Source organism: Protopterus annectens, chromosome 4.part0 (assembly GCF_019279795.1).
Source record: "Protopterus annectens isolate FY-2018-M chromosome 4.part0, PAN1.0, whole genome shotgun sequence".
Taxonomy (NCBI): domain Eukaryota; kingdom Metazoa; phylum Chordata; order Ceratodontiformes; family Protopteridae; genus Protopterus; species Protopterus annectens.
Window position 1 is genome coordinate 153,815,089 of NC_056733.1, and position 20,093 is coordinate 153,835,181.

The 20,093-nt window shown below is 38.6% G+C and overlaps 1 protein-coding gene across 1 annotated transcript in view; it reads right to left on the minus strand.

Annotated features, from left to right (window-relative positions):
• DNAH9 (dynein axonemal heavy chain 9) overlaps positions 1 to 20,093 on the minus strand; it is a 3,419,770-nt gene that overhangs the window by 1,717,309 nt on the left and 1,682,368 nt on the right. The window contains exon 30 of the mRNA XM_044069722.1: positions 18,414 to 18,552. Coding sequence (XP_043925657.1) covers positions 18,414 to 18,552 — 139 coding nt within the window. The remainder of the gene's footprint in view (positions 1 to 18,413; positions 18,553 to 20,093) is intronic.

Here is a 20,093-nt window from a genome sequence, read left to right on the forward strand (position 1 = left end):
TGGAGGGATAGGTTCCTGACCCAGCGACTCCCCATACTCTGGAGTAGACTGCCCATACATGTCAAGCAGAGCGCCTCATTGGCCCTCTTCAAAAGGAACCTTGATGATTGGATGGGAGATAGGAAATTCACCCCAGGGATCATGTCAGTCACCCTGCTAGACAGGGGCCCAGAGAAGTAAATATTGTGGAAAGAAATATCCAGGGAATTGTTATGGCTAGGCTTGCATAGGCCCTAGGGCCAATAGCCTAGTACCAACTTATGAACCTATAAAATAAAGCATGTAGTGCATGCATGTGTTATTTTTCTAGATAAGAATTGATGAAATGTTTAAATCTGCAACATCTTTGTTACTCAGAAGAATAAAGCTCTGAATGTGAATGCAATGACCAGAGACAGACTAATAACCTATGTGATGAGGAAGCCATGAGGGGAGGAGTGACTGGCTGATATCTGTTTGTCCATCTTGGAGGAAAGAGGCAGTCTGGTCCACTGCAATGACACCAACTGAAAGACAGGAGTATAATATACAGCATACAGTGTATGGACCAGGGACATGTGCTTTGCTTTTGTGCATGTACACAAGAGAATTGTACAACAGACCCTCTCTTCGGTGACAGGCAGGCATGCACACTTAACCACTGGGGTTTCAGATTAGGACACAAAGACAAAATCCCATCACAGCTGCTCCACAACTGTCGCTCATCTCACCCTATAAACAGGATGATCATACGGCTTGGCAAGATTGCTTGCAGGCATGATGGCAAGAAAGCATCACACACACACACACACACACACACACACACACACACACACACGTTACAAAAAAGGTTGCAATAATCTTTTAAAGGAAGGGATAATTTACCCCAAAAGTTTTCTCCAGTATTCAAATTCCTTCACTCATTCCATAATACAACTTGAGTAAAGACTGAATGTCTGGAAAATGTCACTTTGATGTCATCGATATTTTATGCATTTCTACAAAGTACAGACACATGCACATTTAAAAATGCTACTAATGTTCCTCAGTACAGGGATGTAAAACAGCTTATTACTCCTCTTTTCTGTGTTGTTACTTTTGCATGTTTTTATTTCAGATAGCACTGCAAATTTTCACTCAAAATTATACTTGTACCTTTTAATTTTTGTAATATTCCAGAAAGTAATAGAATTGACTTGTATTCTGTGTGTGTGACTCAAAAAATTGACTTTATGTGCAAAAGATGAAGGCTGAATCAGTGAAAAATTATTGTTTGTGTTAACTGAAATAGTAGAGCTTCAGAAGAAGGTGTTCTCCCCATGTTATGCAAACCCAGAGTTGGTGCAAATATGCAGTTGAGTGGTACAGTGGGGGAAGCTTGTTCTTCTTGCAAAAATATCCCAGCATATTCACAAATACAAGGCACACACGCTTTTAAGTGCTGTTTTTTCTGTGTTTGGTCCATGGTCATGTCACTAACAGAGTTTATAAACATGCGTCATGTGGATCAGTACTTTTATAACTCATGCATCGATGCACAAAATAGACATTTGTGTACTATGTGCACCACTGTCACTTTCGTAATACATTTATTCGATGGGTACTCCCCACTTGTGTGAGACTACAGTAATTATAGTCAGTAACATGCTGCACAATAGCTTCCTTAACAAAATATGGTTATTAAGTATTAACAGATTTACATTAATGTATACCATAACAAGCATAACACAGAAGTTTGCTCAGATTTGATCATCTTCAGTATTGGACAGCCCTCAAAACTTACAATCCCAAGAAAACAATATGACACTACAGACCATAAAGCCCTTTTCCATTTGGTATCCAATTGACTCAGTGTGCCACTAGGACTTCATTAGTTTCCTATAAATGGGTCTGCAGTGTACCTATCTCTGGTGAGAGCAGACACTTCCACATGACAGATACCCGAGCCCGAGTTCCACAGAAGGATCACAGTTTCTGGTTTTGAACTGTGGGATTTTGTGGGGGTGTAGGCTGTATTTTGATTGGCCAGGTTCTGTGGGGATGGATCTTTTCAGACTATAAATACACAGAAGATTGCTAAGTCTGGAGAACTGAGTGCCTACTATCTGTTGCTTTTGTTTAGTGTGCCTATTGCAAACAGCTCACTTTTTAATAGTGTGATTTATATGAGCAGAAGTACTGGCTATTTTACTGCTGTTGCATCTCATTATGAATATTTGCTTCTTGCAGTTGTACTGGTTTTTGTTATCATTGTTCAGCGGCTGATCTTATAGCTAAGTAGTACTTCTGATCCTCTTTCCTTTTTTGAGGTACCTCTAAATCCTGGTCTTACCTCATTATATCATTAATGTTGTGATCTCCCTTTGCAATCCTAATCTCACTCATTGTCTTCATTAGCTTTATTTTAACTACTCATTAGTACTACAGCATAAATCATGTTATCTATAATTTGCTGCTGCATATATGCCATCCTAAGTGACTAACCTGTTACAGCTAGTACTTCACAGCTACCTCTCTGGCTGCCAGCTATGGTGCCATATATGTTTAACTTGGTTTCTTCAACTCACCTAATCACCGTAGGTATCCAGAGACAATATAACAACTACCTCATGTTTACTGACAGTCCATTATTAATATTATTATCTAACTCAAAATCCATATATAAGAGCTGTATTGCTGTATTTACATAATGGAGGCAGATCTCTTGTATCTTTGTCAATAAACATAAACCAACATATGCTGAGATAGCTAAAATATATCTACCTACATATCTATCTATATCTATCTGTCTGTCTATAATAAAAGGCAGCCTGTAAAAGCTTGGCCACTCTTGCCCAAGCCAACATTTACCTATTAAAGTAACCCAAGGGTATCATAACTTGTTAGATAAATTTGGGAAACATGGCTAGACTTAAAAAGGCCCCCTCAGACTTGTTAGCCTAGTAACCGCCTATGAACATAAAAAGAAAAAAAAAATACCAAAGTTCTCCAAGACATATGGAAGGGCAACTCATCAACACATAACCTCATACTGAAATAAACCCACAACATGTATTACTACACAGACATCCATGCCTAATAGCTTCTCATCAGCACAAACTTTAATAACAAATCTCCAAGCTAAAAAGGCAGTGGATGTTGGGCCTACACAGAGTACAGTTAAGGTAGATAATGATACCAGAGATGTTGTAGTTACTGGTGATTCTACTGTCAAGCACACAAACTGAAAAATGTCAGTCAGTTATCTCTCAGGGGAGGATTATGGACATCACGTAGGCCCTCCCAGCACTGAAGCATCCGTAATGACAAGATAACCTTGTCATTTCTCATGTTGGGGTGAATGACTTCTGATGGTCCATCTTGGAAGCAATGTGGAGAGATGTTGTAGAAGTCTCTAATTGTGATCTCAAGGATGGAACATTCTAGTGCGGAGTAGTACTCTTCCTATGCTTAAATATAAATCAACTGTCATTGGTTCAATGACTAGCTATGTTAATATCCAGTTTGTGACAGCATGGACAACCCCCCCCCCCAACACAAACCATGAAACACATACTTCACAAAACCAGTGTGCCATACAATGACAGCCCTTAAGGGAAAATAACATACCCAACATACTAGCAATAGGTGACTCTATAGTCAGGCACACTGACGTCCCACTCACTAGGCTGAATAAGGAGAAGGTTAGTGTTAGCTGCCCGTCGGGGGCCAGGATCCGCCACATAATACAAACACTCAGGTCACTCCAGAACAAGTACAAATAAGACTCTGTCATTGTCCATGTTGGTATGAATAGACCTGAGCCGTACCTCTCTGGACTACATGAAAAGAGGCTTAGAAGAGCTCTCTGATCACGTGGCTCAGGCCGGTATGACTCTGACCCTGAGTAGCATCCTGCCCTCACCAAGAAGGATACCACGGTATAAAGAAAAAATTCCCAATTTCAAAAATTAGCTAAGTTTCTGGTGTCATTCAAAGGGGATCCAGCGTCTGTCCACCTGGGAAGACATGCTCGAAAAGCCATGCTGCTTCACTAGAGACGGCTTCCACCTGTCAACCTTAGGTTTTCGATTACTGGCCAACGCTCTTGCCACCCCCATACTGTCTTTTTTAGGCAAGACTCAAAAGACAAACCCACCACCATAAATAGCACAAGTAACAAAAAACTGAGGGTAATGCTGCTCAATGACAAAAGTCTGAACCTCAAAATGCATGCACTCAAGGCACTCCTCAGTATGGAGAAAATCAATATATGTGCAGTAACAGAAACCTGGTTTAAGGCTCCAAAGAGCATCCCAGCACTACCACGCTACAACTCATACCATACATTTCAGCCACAAAACCCGGACTGAAATACAAAAGGCGGGGGAGTATCCATATTCATCAAGGATACCCAGACCTCCAGGTTAGTGGCACAACACGATGCTTCAAAGATCATCCACATGCAACTAACAACAAGCAGAACTCCAATTCAAATTGTATTTTGCTACAGATCACCCACCATGTCCCAGGACCCCATTCCGCATTTCTGGAAACACTGGGAAACATAAAGGTCCTACCAAACACCTTAATATTGGGTGATTTCAATTACCCATACATTAACTGGGAGAACTACTCAAATACTAACTCCCTTGCCCAACATTTCCTAGAATTTATAAACTCAAACGCCCTGGTTCAACTGGTAAACACTCCCACCAGAGGTGACAACATATTGGACCTGGTCAATCACCAACATGGGCGACCGGTGTTCCACAGCGGAGATCAACCCCTCGCTGGTTAGATCTAACCATAAACAAATCACTTTGGATATCCACATTCTGCCCCCACCCCTGGACAAGAAAACCACTGTGAAAAACTTTTCAAAAGCAAACTTCACGTTACTTAAGACCGAGGTGGAAAGTTTCAAAGCCCCCATGCTGAAAGATAATGCTGTCCAAGCTGCAAAATCCTTTACTAATGCATTCTACGGGCACCTACAAGAATTCATGGATCATGCCATGCCAAGCAAAACCAAGGCTCACTCCTCCAAGAAAAGGAAACCAGTCTGTTGGACTCCTGCCATAAACAAGCTATACAATAGAAGGAGGAAACTAGTACAGAAAAGAGTAAAATCCCAAGAAGGGAAGACATCCCTGATCAGTATCAGCAAGAAACTACGATCCCTCATAAAATCATCCAAGGTGAGCTTTGAAAGAAAAATTGCCAAGGACTCCAAAGATAACCACAAGGCATTCTTTAACTATGTCAAGAATCTAAGTGGCAATGCTCAGATCTGCTCAGAGTTAGTGCAGAATGGCACAAAATACACTGAACCGACTGATATCACCAACATCCTGGCAGACAGGTTCAGCACAAACTTCACCCCCAAAAAGGCCCATAACCATACCAGAAGAATGTAGAGTCCCTGAAATCACAGACACTCAGGTTAAAACAGCCCTATCCAAAGCCAAAAATACAGCATCAGTGGGACTGGACGGTGTCCCAGGCTGCGTCCTACATGAGCTCAAAGACGAACTAACTCCTCTCCTAAACACATCAAACTCAGTCTCTCCACAGGCTACATACCCATAGAGTGGCGCACAGCAATGGTTATTCCGCTGCACAAAGGTGGAGCCACAACAGACCCTGGAAACTATCACCCTATAAGTCTGACTAGCTTGGTCTGCAAAGCTATGGAGTGCATCATCATGGAACTCATTAACAGAGACATTGGGAACCTCCAAACACTAGACCCTAACCAGTTTGGCTTTGTTAAGGGCAGACCATGCCTCCTAAACCTGATGGACTTCTTTGAGACAGTTACCAAGGCTACATATGAGGGAAAGGTGGTACACACAGCCTACCTAGACCTCGCAAATGTCTTCGACACCATTCCCCATTCTGATATTATAGACAAGCTCACCAGCCAGAACATAAACCCCTGTGTGACAAGATGGGTTGCCTACTGGCTCATGGACAGAACTCACATGGTGAGAATTGCAGGAGATAGGTCCGACTCTAAACCTGTTACAAGTGGCATTCCCCAGGGTTCAGTCTCAGGACCCCTCCTGTTCAGCATATACTTCTAAGAGGTACAGGCAAGCACAGGAGGACTATGGCTGACCAAGTATGCAGACGACTGCAAACTAGGGACTATAACTGACTCTCTGGCTGACACAGACATCCTCCAAAAGGGTCTCAATGAGATGGATACCTGGTGTCAAAATCATGGCCTCAAGCTAAATGCCAAAAAGTGCGTAGTCATCCCCTTTGGAAAAAACAAAGTACCCACAAACTACCACATAGGTGGTAGTCCCCTAAATACAGAAGACATAATAAGGGATCTGGGGACCCAAGTAGATAGTAATCTCATCTTTGATAATCACATTGCCAAAGTGGTTAGAAAATCCTTCTATGTGGCCCACCTAATCACAAAAGGGTTCACATCCAGATCAAAAGAGATCATTGTGCCCCTCTACTCATCACTCATCAGACTCATCATAGAGTACAACGTCCCATTTGGGATGTACATTACAAGACACCTGCAACAGCTGGAAAGACCACAGAAGTACCTTACCAAGAGGATTACTGGCCTCAAACAGATGCCCTATGCAGCTCAACTGAAGAAATTACAGCTGTACTTGGTTGCATACCGCCTACTCAGAGGTGATCTCTGCCTGACATACAAGGCCATGTCCAACCTAGAATTGATGGACATGCTCCACCTAAAGAAAACCTTATCCCCACGAGCCACATGCTCTAGGGATCTAAACCTCACCACAACAATAAATAGGATGTGCTTGAGGGATAGATTCCTGTCCCAAAGACTTCTCATGCTTTGGAACAAGATCCCAATTTACATTAGGCAGAGCTCCTCACTAACACTCTTCAAAAAAAACCTTGACGAGTGGATGGGAAACAAAGTTTACTTTGGGGATCACTTCAGTGGCTCTCCTGGACAGAAGCACAGGGAACTAATCTAAGGGGGTGGCGAAAGCCGACACATTCTGGCTAGGCTTATAAATGCCTTTGGGCAGATAACCTAGTACCTACCTATGAACATGGTATGCAGACTTTCTTGCTTTGCCAGGAATAGACTGCACTTGTCCAAGTGTTTTGACATTCTGACAAAAAACACTTCCCTCCTCACAGTACATTTTCTAGGCAAACTAGAATTATTAGACATTCTCACCTGACAAATTGCAATCTACCCAGCACTGGAGTGTTTCTGCTCAAGCAAAGAAACCTGAGATGCAAAATGTTTGCCTTACAAACTCTCCTTTACCTGAAGGGCATAAATATCTGTGTAGCTACTGAAACCGGATTTTAATCTATAGAAAACACTACTTCTAGTCCATTGTTCACCACCTACCACTCAATTATGGTAACTTTCAGAATTGGGAATGAATTCACATTTATTAAAGATCTTACACACACGTGTCTCACTTTTAAATTACTTCAACTTTGGTTTCGTATAGATCCAAATAAATCTCAACCAAACACATTTTTACTTTAACTGTAATTATAGGTTTTCTTCCATTTCTCCAGGGGAACATATTGAATAAACACACCATACCAGATGGAAATCAAACTAAACACATATTTATTATGACATTTTACTTAATTAAATATCAACTGGTACTTATGCATATCCAAAAAAACATTATTATCATACCCTTTTCAAAATTAATGACTTCAGACCCCTGGTCCAAATAATGGATCTCCTCACTAGAGGAGCAGATCTTCTAGACTTGGCTTTTAACTAACTTATCTGCCCTCTGATCAGCCCCATAAGTATTCTCTTCTTTATCTAAACCAGACAATTTAGCTATAACCTTATTCCTCAAGACCTCCACCCCTAGTCTCAATAAACCCACCTCATTAAGAAAGTTCATCAAAACCAACCTGTTATATCTTATTTCTTTCAAAAAACATAACTGGTCTAATCACCATGAATTCCTTAATGGTGACACCCTAGACCCAATCATGGGGGTTTTATTAAGTGTTTAATCAATGCATACAGAAAATTGTCCTATTTTAACATAAACAAAAGAATACATCAAAAACCCAATCTGATGATCTGGATGCCAGCAAAGAAGAAACTTAGAGAGCCTAAAAAATCAACTAGAAAAGGTGAAGAAAAACACTGACTGGGAAGAATCTTGCATCTGTTCAGCTAAAGGAAGTTGAAGCTCCAGCTTTGGTACACAACATGGCTTCCAGTAATGTAGAGGAAAAAATAAATCAAATGCGTTTAGAGCCGATTAAAATAAATGAAACACTGAATTAGAGAGAAAAAGTTAATAGATTGGAAAGAGGCCAAGAAGACATTTGGTTTTTATGCTAGTGACTGCCATCCCTATCATGAATTGATATCAGAGTACAGATAAAGAAAAAAGCATAAGGGAATCCTAAATGAAAGGCCTGCACTGGTTGAGTTTTTCATTGAATCTAATGCAGAAGCTGCTATTAAAAAAAACATATAATTAGTAGGGCATATAAAATATTGTATGATAACTATATGAATCATCAGAAGAGGTAAAAAAAAAGACTGGGAAAAAGCTTATATATGCAATTCATAAAGAAACAATGGGAGGACATATATATGAATCCCACACATGCAACAAAAAGTGGAAGAATTATGATTTTTGTTGGAAGTATTGGCAGAGATACTTTTATTCCCCAAGCAGACTACAAACAAGTTTTCATCAGGTAAATGGTAAATGTGAGAGGTGTAATGGGGAAGAACAAGGTATCTCAAAGTATATGTAATGGATTAACAGGCTTTAAAAATTCTCTACAAAGCACGCCGTCAGGAATACTGGGTAAGTAAATCAGTGTAACCAAGGAAATTATTTTTTTTTTTTATTTGGGATACAGGATCTGAACTGCCTAGACACAGTAAGGTCATGTTAAGTTTAATTCTGGTGGCTGCCAAAAAAGCAATTATTAGAAAATGAAAATCAAAATTTAAACCAGCTATACTTGAAGCAGTAAATATTGTAACAGATATAATAGAACAAAAGTATGATCTTTAGAAAAGGGTAGGGTAAAAGTGTATAGAAAACACTAGAAAAGTACAGAAAAATGTTTTGGAGGTGAAATGATGTTTAAGAGAAGGCAGGAATTGAAAAAAGTTAGCTAATGTTGCTTTGATTATATGATAAATAGCAATATGTGTGATGTATAATGCTTGTAAATTTGAAATTGTTAATGTGGTTTGATTATTTTTATATAAATTCTTGGGGTTTTATATAAATGTAAGTTTGCCTATGTCACAATTGATAATTCAGTAAAATTGTTTAATAAATAAATGAAATACTGAAGGCGTATGTAAATTCAAATAGCAAAAGACTGCAAAAATAGAAGAATCTATAAACAGTTATTCAGATGAACTGATAAAAACTGCAAAAATCAGAGGCTGGCATAAATAAATGGCTGGCTGACTATAACACTGCTCAAGAAGAGCAGTTTCAAAAGATGGTAGGGTTAGAGGACAAAGCATACAGAGAAAACCTGAGATTTTTCTGCTGTACCAGAGAAACTAGATGGAATACAGTATGTTAATTTTATGAAAGCACAGTTAAGCCTCTGGATTTGTATGTCACAGCAGGATTCATTGAGTGCATCACGTGTGTGCTCCAAATCTGGCCAACAAAAAGCAACCAAGACATGTTTTAGTAAAGATGCAAGCATTCCAGCAGAAAGAGTTGATCCTGACAAAAAAGTGGCAGAAGGTCAAAGTATTAAAAATTGGAAATGGTAGAGTGTTTGCAAAAAATGATTGTTCGCTGTAGAGAAGCACGTTTACCTTAGCAATTGGGGGTGTTGATAGCCATATGAGAGATTCAATCTGCTGTATCTAGTTGTCTTCAGAATTTTTTTTTCCTGAAGGATAAAAGTTATTTTTTGATGCAAAACAGGTTAAGGGTGAAATACAAAAGTTTATCCAACAAAAAGTGAGCCATCAAACAGAAGGAGACTCTGCTACTCATTTTTCTGATAATAAAGCTGTTAGAGAGACTTTGCCAGTGAAACAATTTCCTAATTTTCCAAATCAAAATGCTTGAGAGAGAGAAAAAAAATCACAGGAGTTGACTAGAAGATTTACCTTGGACTTGAACTGGAATCTGAGATTGAGAGATGGAGATAAACAGGAAGAAGACTAGCAACACTGAAATTAGTGAACAAATGTAAAATTATAAAGCATCAATCATGTCTGTGAAATATGACTTTACAAGAAAAAGTGGCTGAGAATGATTGGACTTTTGTTGACAAACTGGTGGGGGGACTGAAAAACATATATCCCATTTCATCGCATTAATATTTGGAAGGACATTAAAATCAAAAAAAGAAAGTAAGTAAAACATTTTCAATTCTTAACATTATTTATATAAAACATTTCATGATACAAATTGCATGTTTTATAGTAAAGCATTTTCAATGTTTATTGTTTCATAGTATAGTTTCATAGTATAGTACTAGGCTATCTGCCCTGGGGTATTTGTAAGCGTAGCCATAGTGATGTGGCTTTTGCCACCCCATGAAATGGTACAAAAAATGTACAGAATAAATTTAGAATACTGTGCCTCTGTCTAGCAGTGACACAATGAAGGTCCCCTTATATAATAGAATTAGTTTACTGTGCCCCTGTCTAGTAGTGACACAGATGTGACCCCTGGGGTAAACTTACGATCTCCCATCCACTTATCAAGATTTCTCTTGAAGAGAGTCAGTGAGGGGTTCTGCCTAATACGAACTGGGATCTTGTTCCAAAGCATGGGAAGCCTCTGGGTTATGAATCTATCCCTCCAGCATGTCCTATTCATCCTTGTGCCGAGGTTTAAGTCTTTAGCTCTCATGGTCCTGATGGATTTGGATTTATTGAGGTGGAGCATGTCCATCAGATCCTGATTGGACATGGCCTTGTACATCAGGCAGAGATCATCTCTGAGCAGGCGGTATATGCTACTGAATAGAGCTGAAGTTTCTTTAGTCTGGAAGAATAAGACATATGTTGGAGACCCTTGATCCTCTTGGTGAGGTACTTTTGTGGTCTCTCCAGCTGTTGAAAATGCCGGGTGAGGTACATACCAAATGGGGCATTGTACTCAATCATGGGTCTGATGAGGGAGGAGTATAGGGGTACAATGACATCCTTGGATCTGGATGTGAATCCCTTCATGATGAGGTGTGCAAGGTAGAATGTTTTTCTAACCACTTTGGCAATGTGGGTGTCAAATGAGAGGTCGCTGTCGACTAGGGTCCCTAGGTCTCTGATTACTTTTTCCGTACTCAGTGGGTTGCTGTCTATGTGATAATTTGTGGGTACTTTGTTTTTCCCAAAGGGGATGACTATACATTTTTTGGCATTTAGTTTAAGGCCATGACTCCAGCACCAGTTGTCCGTTTCTGTGAGGCCTTTTTGTAGGATGTATGTGTCCGCTGGTGTATCAACTATGGCACCTAGTTTGCAGTCATCTGCGAACTTTGTCAGCCACAGCCCTCCCATGTTTGCTTTAACATCTGAGAAATAAATGCCGAACAAGAGGGGTCCCAGGACAGATCCCTGTGGGACACCACTTGTGACTGGCTTTGAGTCTGACATTGCTCCAGTGATTTTAACTTTATGGGTTCTGTCCTTTAGCCAGTTTGCAACCCATCTAGTGACATAAGGGTTTACGTTTAAGCTGTTGAGCTTGTATATGATGCCTAAGTGGGGTATTGTGTCGAAGGCCTTAGCCAAGTCCAGGTAGGCTGTATGGACTGCTTTGCCCTCATCAATGGCTCTAGTGACTGTTTCGAAAAAGTCAACCAGGTTCAAAAGGCAAGATCTGCCCTTTACAAAGCCAAACTGGGTGGGGTCAAGTGTCTGTAGGTCCCCTATGTCTCTGTTTATGAGTTCCATAATGATTCTTTCCATAGCTTTGCAGACCAGGCCTTATTAGCTTATGGGGCGGTAGTTTCCAGGGTCTGTAGAGGCACCCCCTTTGTGGAGTGGGACCACTGTTGCTGTACGTCAGTGTTCAGGTACATATCCCGAACTAAGGCTAAGGTTAAATAGCATTTTTATGTGTGGGTTTAGCTCCTCTTGGAGTTCACGTAACACGCAACCCGGGATACCGTCAGGTTCCATTGATGCTGTGTTTTTAGCTTTGTTTAGGGCGGTTCTCACTTGGACATCTGAGATGACAGGGAGATTACATTCAGCTGGGATAAGTATTTCTTCTTTTGGGGGTGAGGGAGGGGAGAAATTTGCACTGAACCTGTCAGCCAGAATGTTGGCAATATCTGTGGGTTCAGTGTATTTTTTGTTGTTGTGAACCAACTCTGAGCATATCTGAGGGTTTCTGCCCATGTTTCTAACATAGCTGAAGAAGGCTTTGTGGTTATCTTTAGTGTCCTTAGTGATTTTTCTCTCAAAGTTGGCCTTGGATATTTTTATGAGAGAACGTAGTTTTCTGCTAATGTTGATCAGAGATGTCTTCCCTTCATGGGATTTTGCTCTGACGTGCAGTAGCTTCCTTCTTTTGTTATACAATTTGTTAATGGCTAAGGTCCACCAGACAGGATGCTTGCCTTTGGTGGAGAGGGACTTGGATTTATTTGGGATTGCATGATCCATGCATTCTTGGAGATGTCCATAGAAAGCATTTGTGAAGGATTCAGCATTGTGGGATGTGGTATCCACTGGCACAGTGGGCTTAAAGGATACCATCTCAGTCTTAAGAAGAGTGAAGTCTGTTTTTGAGAAGTTTTTCACTGTGGTCTTTTGTGCTGAGGGTGGAGGTGGGATATGTATATCCAGGGTGATTAGTTTGTGGTCAGATCTCACTAGTGAGGGGTATACTTCTGGTGTGGAGCATTTTGTCCCCATGTTTGTGATGATCAGGTCTAGTATATTATCTCCCCAAGTGGGAGAGGTGACTAGTTGTTCCAGTGCATTTGAATTTATGAATTCCAGGAACCCTTGGGCTAGGGTATTAGGGCTAGAATAATGTACCCAATCTATGTTTGGGTAGTTGAAGTCTCCCAATATGATGGTATTTTGTGATACATTCATATCCTCCAGTGTCTTCAGGAAGGCTGAGTGGGGTTCTTGAGATTGGGAGGGTGGTCTGTAACATGCTACCAGTTGTATAGCAGTTTTGCCTATGGTTAGTTGCACCTGTATGGTCTCTGATGCTTCATCTGTTGCTACTAACCTGGAGGTGTGGGTGTCCTTGATGAATATGGACATGATAAAGATAGTTCACAAGTACTGTTTCCTTTTTAGTTTTAAGAAATGTAGGCATTAAAATGTAAAATGAGAAGAAAGGCTTGACAAAGGTATGCTTAGGTTATCATGCTGTAATCCAGGGCTATTGGGGTGGAGGATGGTGGGTAAAAGTGTAGTGATTATAATATATGTACAATTCAGATGTTTTTTCTTACCTTTACATAGATCAATATCTGGATTAATGCCCTTGGCTTAATCTAATAATACATTTCTTGTATAAGCAGGGAGTTTTAAAAAAGAACATTGTGAATGAAATGAAACTGTTTTCTTTAGCAAAGACATGTTCAACATGAGTTGAGAAGTCTGTAGCTGAATGGAGTTATACATTATGTTCTTATGTGGCAATGGAGACCAACTGATTACAGGTGCAGGCAATAAATCTATAGAGCTCCTGCATTGGCTGAGAGAAACAAAAATAAAGCAGCTTAGTAAAAAATAAAGTCCGAAATTACTGGAAATGAATAAGAGACAACTGGCTTTCCTGGTACCTAAATACTTCAGTGCATTTGCTGGAACAATGTATAATTTATATTTATTTAAAGACAGCTAGTACACCTTTTGTTAAGGCTAAAAGTTAATGTTTTCTGAAAGCATACAAGATATTTTTCACATTTGGTAAGGGAATAAAGATAGGACAAGAACAGACAGCAATTAGCATAAGTAGGAGCATAGGCTGCAACATGTACCTTAGTATACATAACCTTAATTTTAGATTAGGTAATGCCTGTAGATGCTGTAGTTTAGGGACAATTGTTCTTATCAGGAAGATTAAACTTCATTATTTGAAGATGTACATAGTTTTATGTGTTTGTTTTAAGTTAATAGGTTATGTGGTTGAACTTTTTAAGGGTTTTTATTAAAACAAAAAGCCTTGCAATTGTGATATAGGTTCAAATGAAGATCACAGGAAACAACTATATAAAGAATCAACCTGCTACAATTAGTGTATATGCATGAAATACATTTTAAAAAGCTGCCGTATATAATAGGTGGTAATTATAACTTCTTATCATAATGACTACACTATCCATATAATTTTAGAATGTGAATGTCCCCACAGTTATAAACAAAAAGTTAAGAGTAGTGAATTATATTAAGAAATGCAGAGTGCAAATAATAATGTTACAGGAAACACATATAGAAAGAAGAAAGCATATAAATTTGATAAAGACATGATTTCAGAATAAATATTCAGCAGAATATCATTGACAAAGAAAAAGGGGGGGTACTTAAAACAATTACTAGTGGAGTTCCAATAGTCATAGAAGAGGAAACAATTAGTATAATGATAGATTTCTGGTAGTAAAGGGCTACTGGTAAAGGAGGAGGATTACAATGGCACTTATTTATATTCTACTAAAAAATGCCATTATGGATCTTAAGAAAATTTTGGGAGAAATAATCAGTTTTCAGCAGGGAAAATTACTTATAAATGGGAATTGGAACTTGATATGCAAAGTAAGGATGTATCTGGGGAACCTAGAGGGAAATATAACAAAAGAGGATAGATTTCAAAAGACATTTATGAAAATATTTAGTATAGAAGACATTAATTTGGTTGTAGGAACTCAAAGAGAATTTAAATCTTATTCCCCTAGTTACAATAAGTGGGCTAGACTAGACAAAAATTATATTCCATAGGAACGTGCATTTAATTGGAAGTTTTGACACACATCCAATAACTATTTCAGATTATGTGCCAGTAACAACTAAGATAAAAATGCAGGGTAATAAAGGAAAAATGAGACACTGGTGCTTCCCCGTCTACATGTTAAAAAGAGAAGAATTTAAGGAATGGGTAGTGAAAATTCTTTGAGAGTGATTAAGGAAGATAGAAATTTCTTCAAAATTTATAGTTAGTGAGTGGGATAATTTAAAAATAGAGTATATGTAAAAGAAAAAGAGAGACAGTCTAGATGCAACAAGAATTATTTAGAGGGGCTGACAAAGGTTAAAGTATTACAGAAAAAAGGGATTATCTAAAATAAAGGAGCATTTGGATAATATGCATGACTTCAGAAAGACTGCTGTTAAGCAGTAGCTTTTTGGTAACTCCAAAGCACAAAAACGTTTAGAACAATGACTTAAACAACAGAAAATAGAAAGGGTTATTCCCAAACGTATGGATCCTATAATAAGAAAAATAACCAGAGATCCTGTAGAGGTATTAGAGATATTTCTGAAATGTTATGAACATTTGTATAAAGCAGAGAAATGTGGAAATCAAGAAAGAGCACAAATGAAAATATTTATGGAAGACTTAAGTATGCCAATATTAGAGGTAGATGAGGCTTAACAATTAACAGTTAAGATAGGTGGAGATGACATAAAAACAGTGATATATAATCAATTTGCTTGCACAAGTAAAAGTATTGTGGAATACATTATTTTCCTATGGAAGTTTGGAAGCTAGGAGGGAAGAAACAGTTTGCTAATATAGTCCATCACTAGTGTGAACAGAAGTGGGCTCAGAATTAAATACTAATGCACACCCACTCCCACTGGAAATCACACCATGAGTCTAAACACCACTCATACTTGTATCATTGGATCCTTGGACATGGACTGCACTAATTCTAATGAAGTTTCCAGAACTCCAAACCAAGACTGCACAAATCAGTTTTCTTGGGACCTTGTCATATTGCTTTTTCCATGTCAATGAATACTCAGGTGGACTCTTTCCTAATCTCCACTATCTTACTGAAAACATCAAGTCAATTCACCATATCCTAATCCCAATATGAACTGCTCATCTCCTGTCTTACTTTTGATTACTCTGCACATTTGTTTAGCACTCCCACTCTCCAGATCTTGCATGCAGTGTGACAGAAGTCTGATAGTTCTATATTTTCCGCAGTTGTTAATGTCCCCTTTGGTTTTGTACAGTGCCACTAACATGATAATTCTCTAGTCACCTGGGATACCTTTCTCTCTCCATACTGCTAGAATGCCCTCAAGAGCCATTTCTCACCCAATATCTTCATCACATCTTCTGTGAGTTTATTTAAGCCTGCTGCTTTCCCTACTGCTGTTCTTTCATCTTCAAAGATGTGTGCATGGGATGCTACAGCTTCTGTGGAGTCTTCATTCAGAAGCTGCTGTAAGTGTCCTCAATCTGAATTTGATGCATTCTTGACTGGTGAGCAAATTGTTGCTGGCATCCCCTATGAATGGTTGAATGGTATCAGTACTGTCTTCTTTATCTTTTTCTCTTACCCTTGCAACCTGATAAGAGTTGCTTTGTACCATCTGCCAAGTCACTTTTCAGAAACTAGTAGCTGTCTCTGATCCCTAGGTGGTAATTTGCTCTCTTAGCCTCTTTGTTAGCTAATCAATATTCTTTCTTAATCTGGTCCATCTTTCACTAATTTGGTTTAAACTTATCCTATACACTTGAAAAAGTTGTATGATCTTGCCTTTTAGAAAACTTGATTTTAAACATGAATTAATGGAAGCTCTTGTCCGGGTCACTTCTTATATGATCTTTACCAGATTTGATCTCAGACACTAATCAACGGAATGTACTCTCTTGAATAACAGATAGGACAATAATACTAATATTCAGGAGACACTTCTTGTGGACCAGACTTTCTTTCCAACACAAATCTCCTATTGAGTACTGAGTGCTGCTGACTGCAGCTCTCTGCAGTCATAGATAAGAACGGTTCATAAAAATAGTTTGCTCATTGCTCATGACTGCAGACAGCAGCTCAATAAATTATGTATATCCATGTCCGTCAGTACTCTTGTTGGCTTTAGTGCTGCATCATCATTGCCGTGGATGAGGACATAGAGTAGTCATGGTAGTAGGTATGATTGCTTCACAGGGGATGGTATAAATTGTAGGATTTTGCACACAGTACAAAAGGGATTGGTTTGACTTTATTTGTACATTTGTACTGAATGCTTCTGTTCAGCTCTGATGGCTAAGCAACACATCAGCAAAGGAGGAGGCTTGATCTGTTTAAAAGCATAAAACTAGCTGTTGGCTTGTAGTGCTAGTCCCATACATTCTGAGAGTTGGGATCATCTCACACACAGCCACCTTTATGTTTCTGAATCACAGAGTAATGAGGGGAATCATATGCATATGGCTCTATATGTGCATTACTGTGGCTACACACTGAAGTTCAATCACGTACAAGGACCTAATCCATTGTCTAACAGTGTTTAAGAATCACTTTGGGTTTGCCACACTCTGTTCGTGCATACTAACCCTACACATCATGGATACAATATTTATGAATCCTGTCCAGCATTTTTGTATGTTTTGTCAGCATACCGGTAATCAAGCTTTCATTTTATATTCAAGTAAATATTATTATTTTGAAAGTCTACTCCATAACTGAAAAGCAGATCTTACTCTTTGCATTAACCTGCAATTTAATAAAAAAACAGCTAAAATGTTTTATTTTCAAGAGCGAAATGGGGCAGTCTATGTGTTGAACAGAACTGGGTTCGGTAAGTAATTGTTGTACAAATTTTCCATTTGCTTTACCTTCTGAAAATGTATTGTTTCAAACCTAAGAGGATGAATAATACAGCTAGAAACTGCTTCCAACCAATAAATATTCAAGGTGTTTTTTCTTAAAGATACATTTTAAAAGCATTATGTAAATGAGTTAACTGAATACAAGATAATTATAGATGCAATATGGTTCTTATTTTTTTACTTTTCCACAAATATATGTATTGCGAGTTGCAACTTTAGTACTTACATCTCAAAGTCCCAGGGGCCTTTATGACAGCAGCCAAGGCTTTATGCACAATATGACAATGCATCATGATAATTTGACCTGACTAGTTAACTGAGCCATTGGTTAATACCTGAATTTAAGCAGCGCATTAAATGCAAGCCAGCAGGCACAGACCATATGACTGTGGTTCTGTCAAACTGCTGACACAAAAAATATTAATTTGTTTCACAGGATGCAAGAAGTTCTTATAATAATAAGCATTAGGCATTTCATGGTAGATAAATTATCTCTCTGGGAAGCACAGCCAAAAGCAAACTAAATTACATCAACCAGTTAACTATAATGTGGCATTCTGACTATTAGTTTTCATTGAATCAGTTCAAATATTCTAATTTACAAGAGCTGAACAGTAAATAATGATAACCGGTTCAGTAAGTGAAGCATATCATTTCCACTTTATAGTAAAGCATGCATGATACCTGCTTAGAAAGAAGCTCTTTACACAGCTGGTAGAGGGTAATAAACTTCCTGGCTAGCAGTCTTGCTTCAATGAATCCTTCTGCTACTAACATGATTTCACAAATCAATTCAAAGTCTGGTACCACCATAGCACAAGGTCTGAAAAAAGAGAGAGAGAAATCAAAATGTGTGTTGGAATTAATAACATTTTCATACAAATTCTAAAAAGCAGTACTGATACTGTAACCATCAATATAATATGCGTGTAAGTACATAATACAGGGCATAACCCAAAGAACATGGGGGTATGACTTTCCTTTCACTCAGCTTCATATCAGTAATCTTTGAACAATGAGGATCTCCACAATACAGGTCAGCATGCTGGCTTGTAAGCCTTTCTTTCTGAGTCATATACAATTATTGTCTTATACAGAGCTATGAACCCGATTAAATGACACAGTGTATTTTTCCCTACTGGACAAACTACAGTTGTGTAGGTAACATATTGTGACATCATCTGCTCAGATAAATCACAGCTGTAGTCAGTATTTCTCATAAATGGAACTTGTCCACTAGGACACCCTTATGACCGATCAGTGTACAAAGTTCAGAATCCTTCCTTGCGAGATGTATGTCTGCCTTTAGCTTCAGCTAATGTACTAGTCAACAGAGACATAAGAACACACCAAAAATTCAAAGCTTACATGCCCCCCCCCCTTGATAGGAGGCTGAAACCTATATGTCTCAAATCAAGTTTTATAAGGGATTATAAGGTAGAAAATCAGTAACAACCAACTTCAGTCAGAGAAAGTAACTATTAAGGTGAGGGAAGTCAGCATACATGGACTGCAACTGTGATCTATTTGAATATCTAATATTATAGAAAGTTAACTACAAGGGTTATTCGGTCATAGTGACTAATGTTGATAAGGTACCCTGACCCCATATAAAAACAGGAAAAAAGGGGTTGAGGGTGATGACTTACACCACTGTTCTTTTGCTCTTCATAAAAGTATTAGCAAATCCAGTTTTGGCTCTGGAGAAAATGTCCAGTTTACAATGTTTGGTAAATGCGGTAACAATGAACCAAGTAGCAGGTCTAGGTTAGGCAGCATACTGTCCATCCCTTTCAAAAATGCTTCTCAGGTAGCAACTGCCCTGACAGACTGGATTTGTAAACGTCCTGATAGGTCCATGCCATAGCTTGAATAACAGAAGCAAACAGAATGAGAAATCCATCTAGAAATAATTTGTTTAGAAACTGGTTGTTCCTTCTTGTTTTTCTTACCATACCAAAGCTAACTTGTTTTTCTTATTTCTTGCCAAATAAAATTCAAGTTGTCTAAGGACATCAAGCAGTGAATGATTATTTTCCCTTATTTTGAGGATTAGGGTAAATGGAAGGAAGTCAAATGTTCTGGTTAAGTATGAATTCACAAACTACTGTTGGCATAAAAGAAAGACTGGTTCTGAGACACACCCTGTTCTTGGTGAAAAACCAAGAAAGGTTGAATACATAGTAAGGGTCTAGAATTCAGAAAATCCACTACTAAAAGATAAGATTACCATCAAAAGTGTCTTTCAGGTTTAGTGAAGAACTGGTTGTGGATAAAAAGGAAGCATGGGATAGCTTTTATAAGACATAATTTAAATTCCAAGAAGAGTCACGTTTTTTCTGTAATGGTCTTCCATGAAGTACT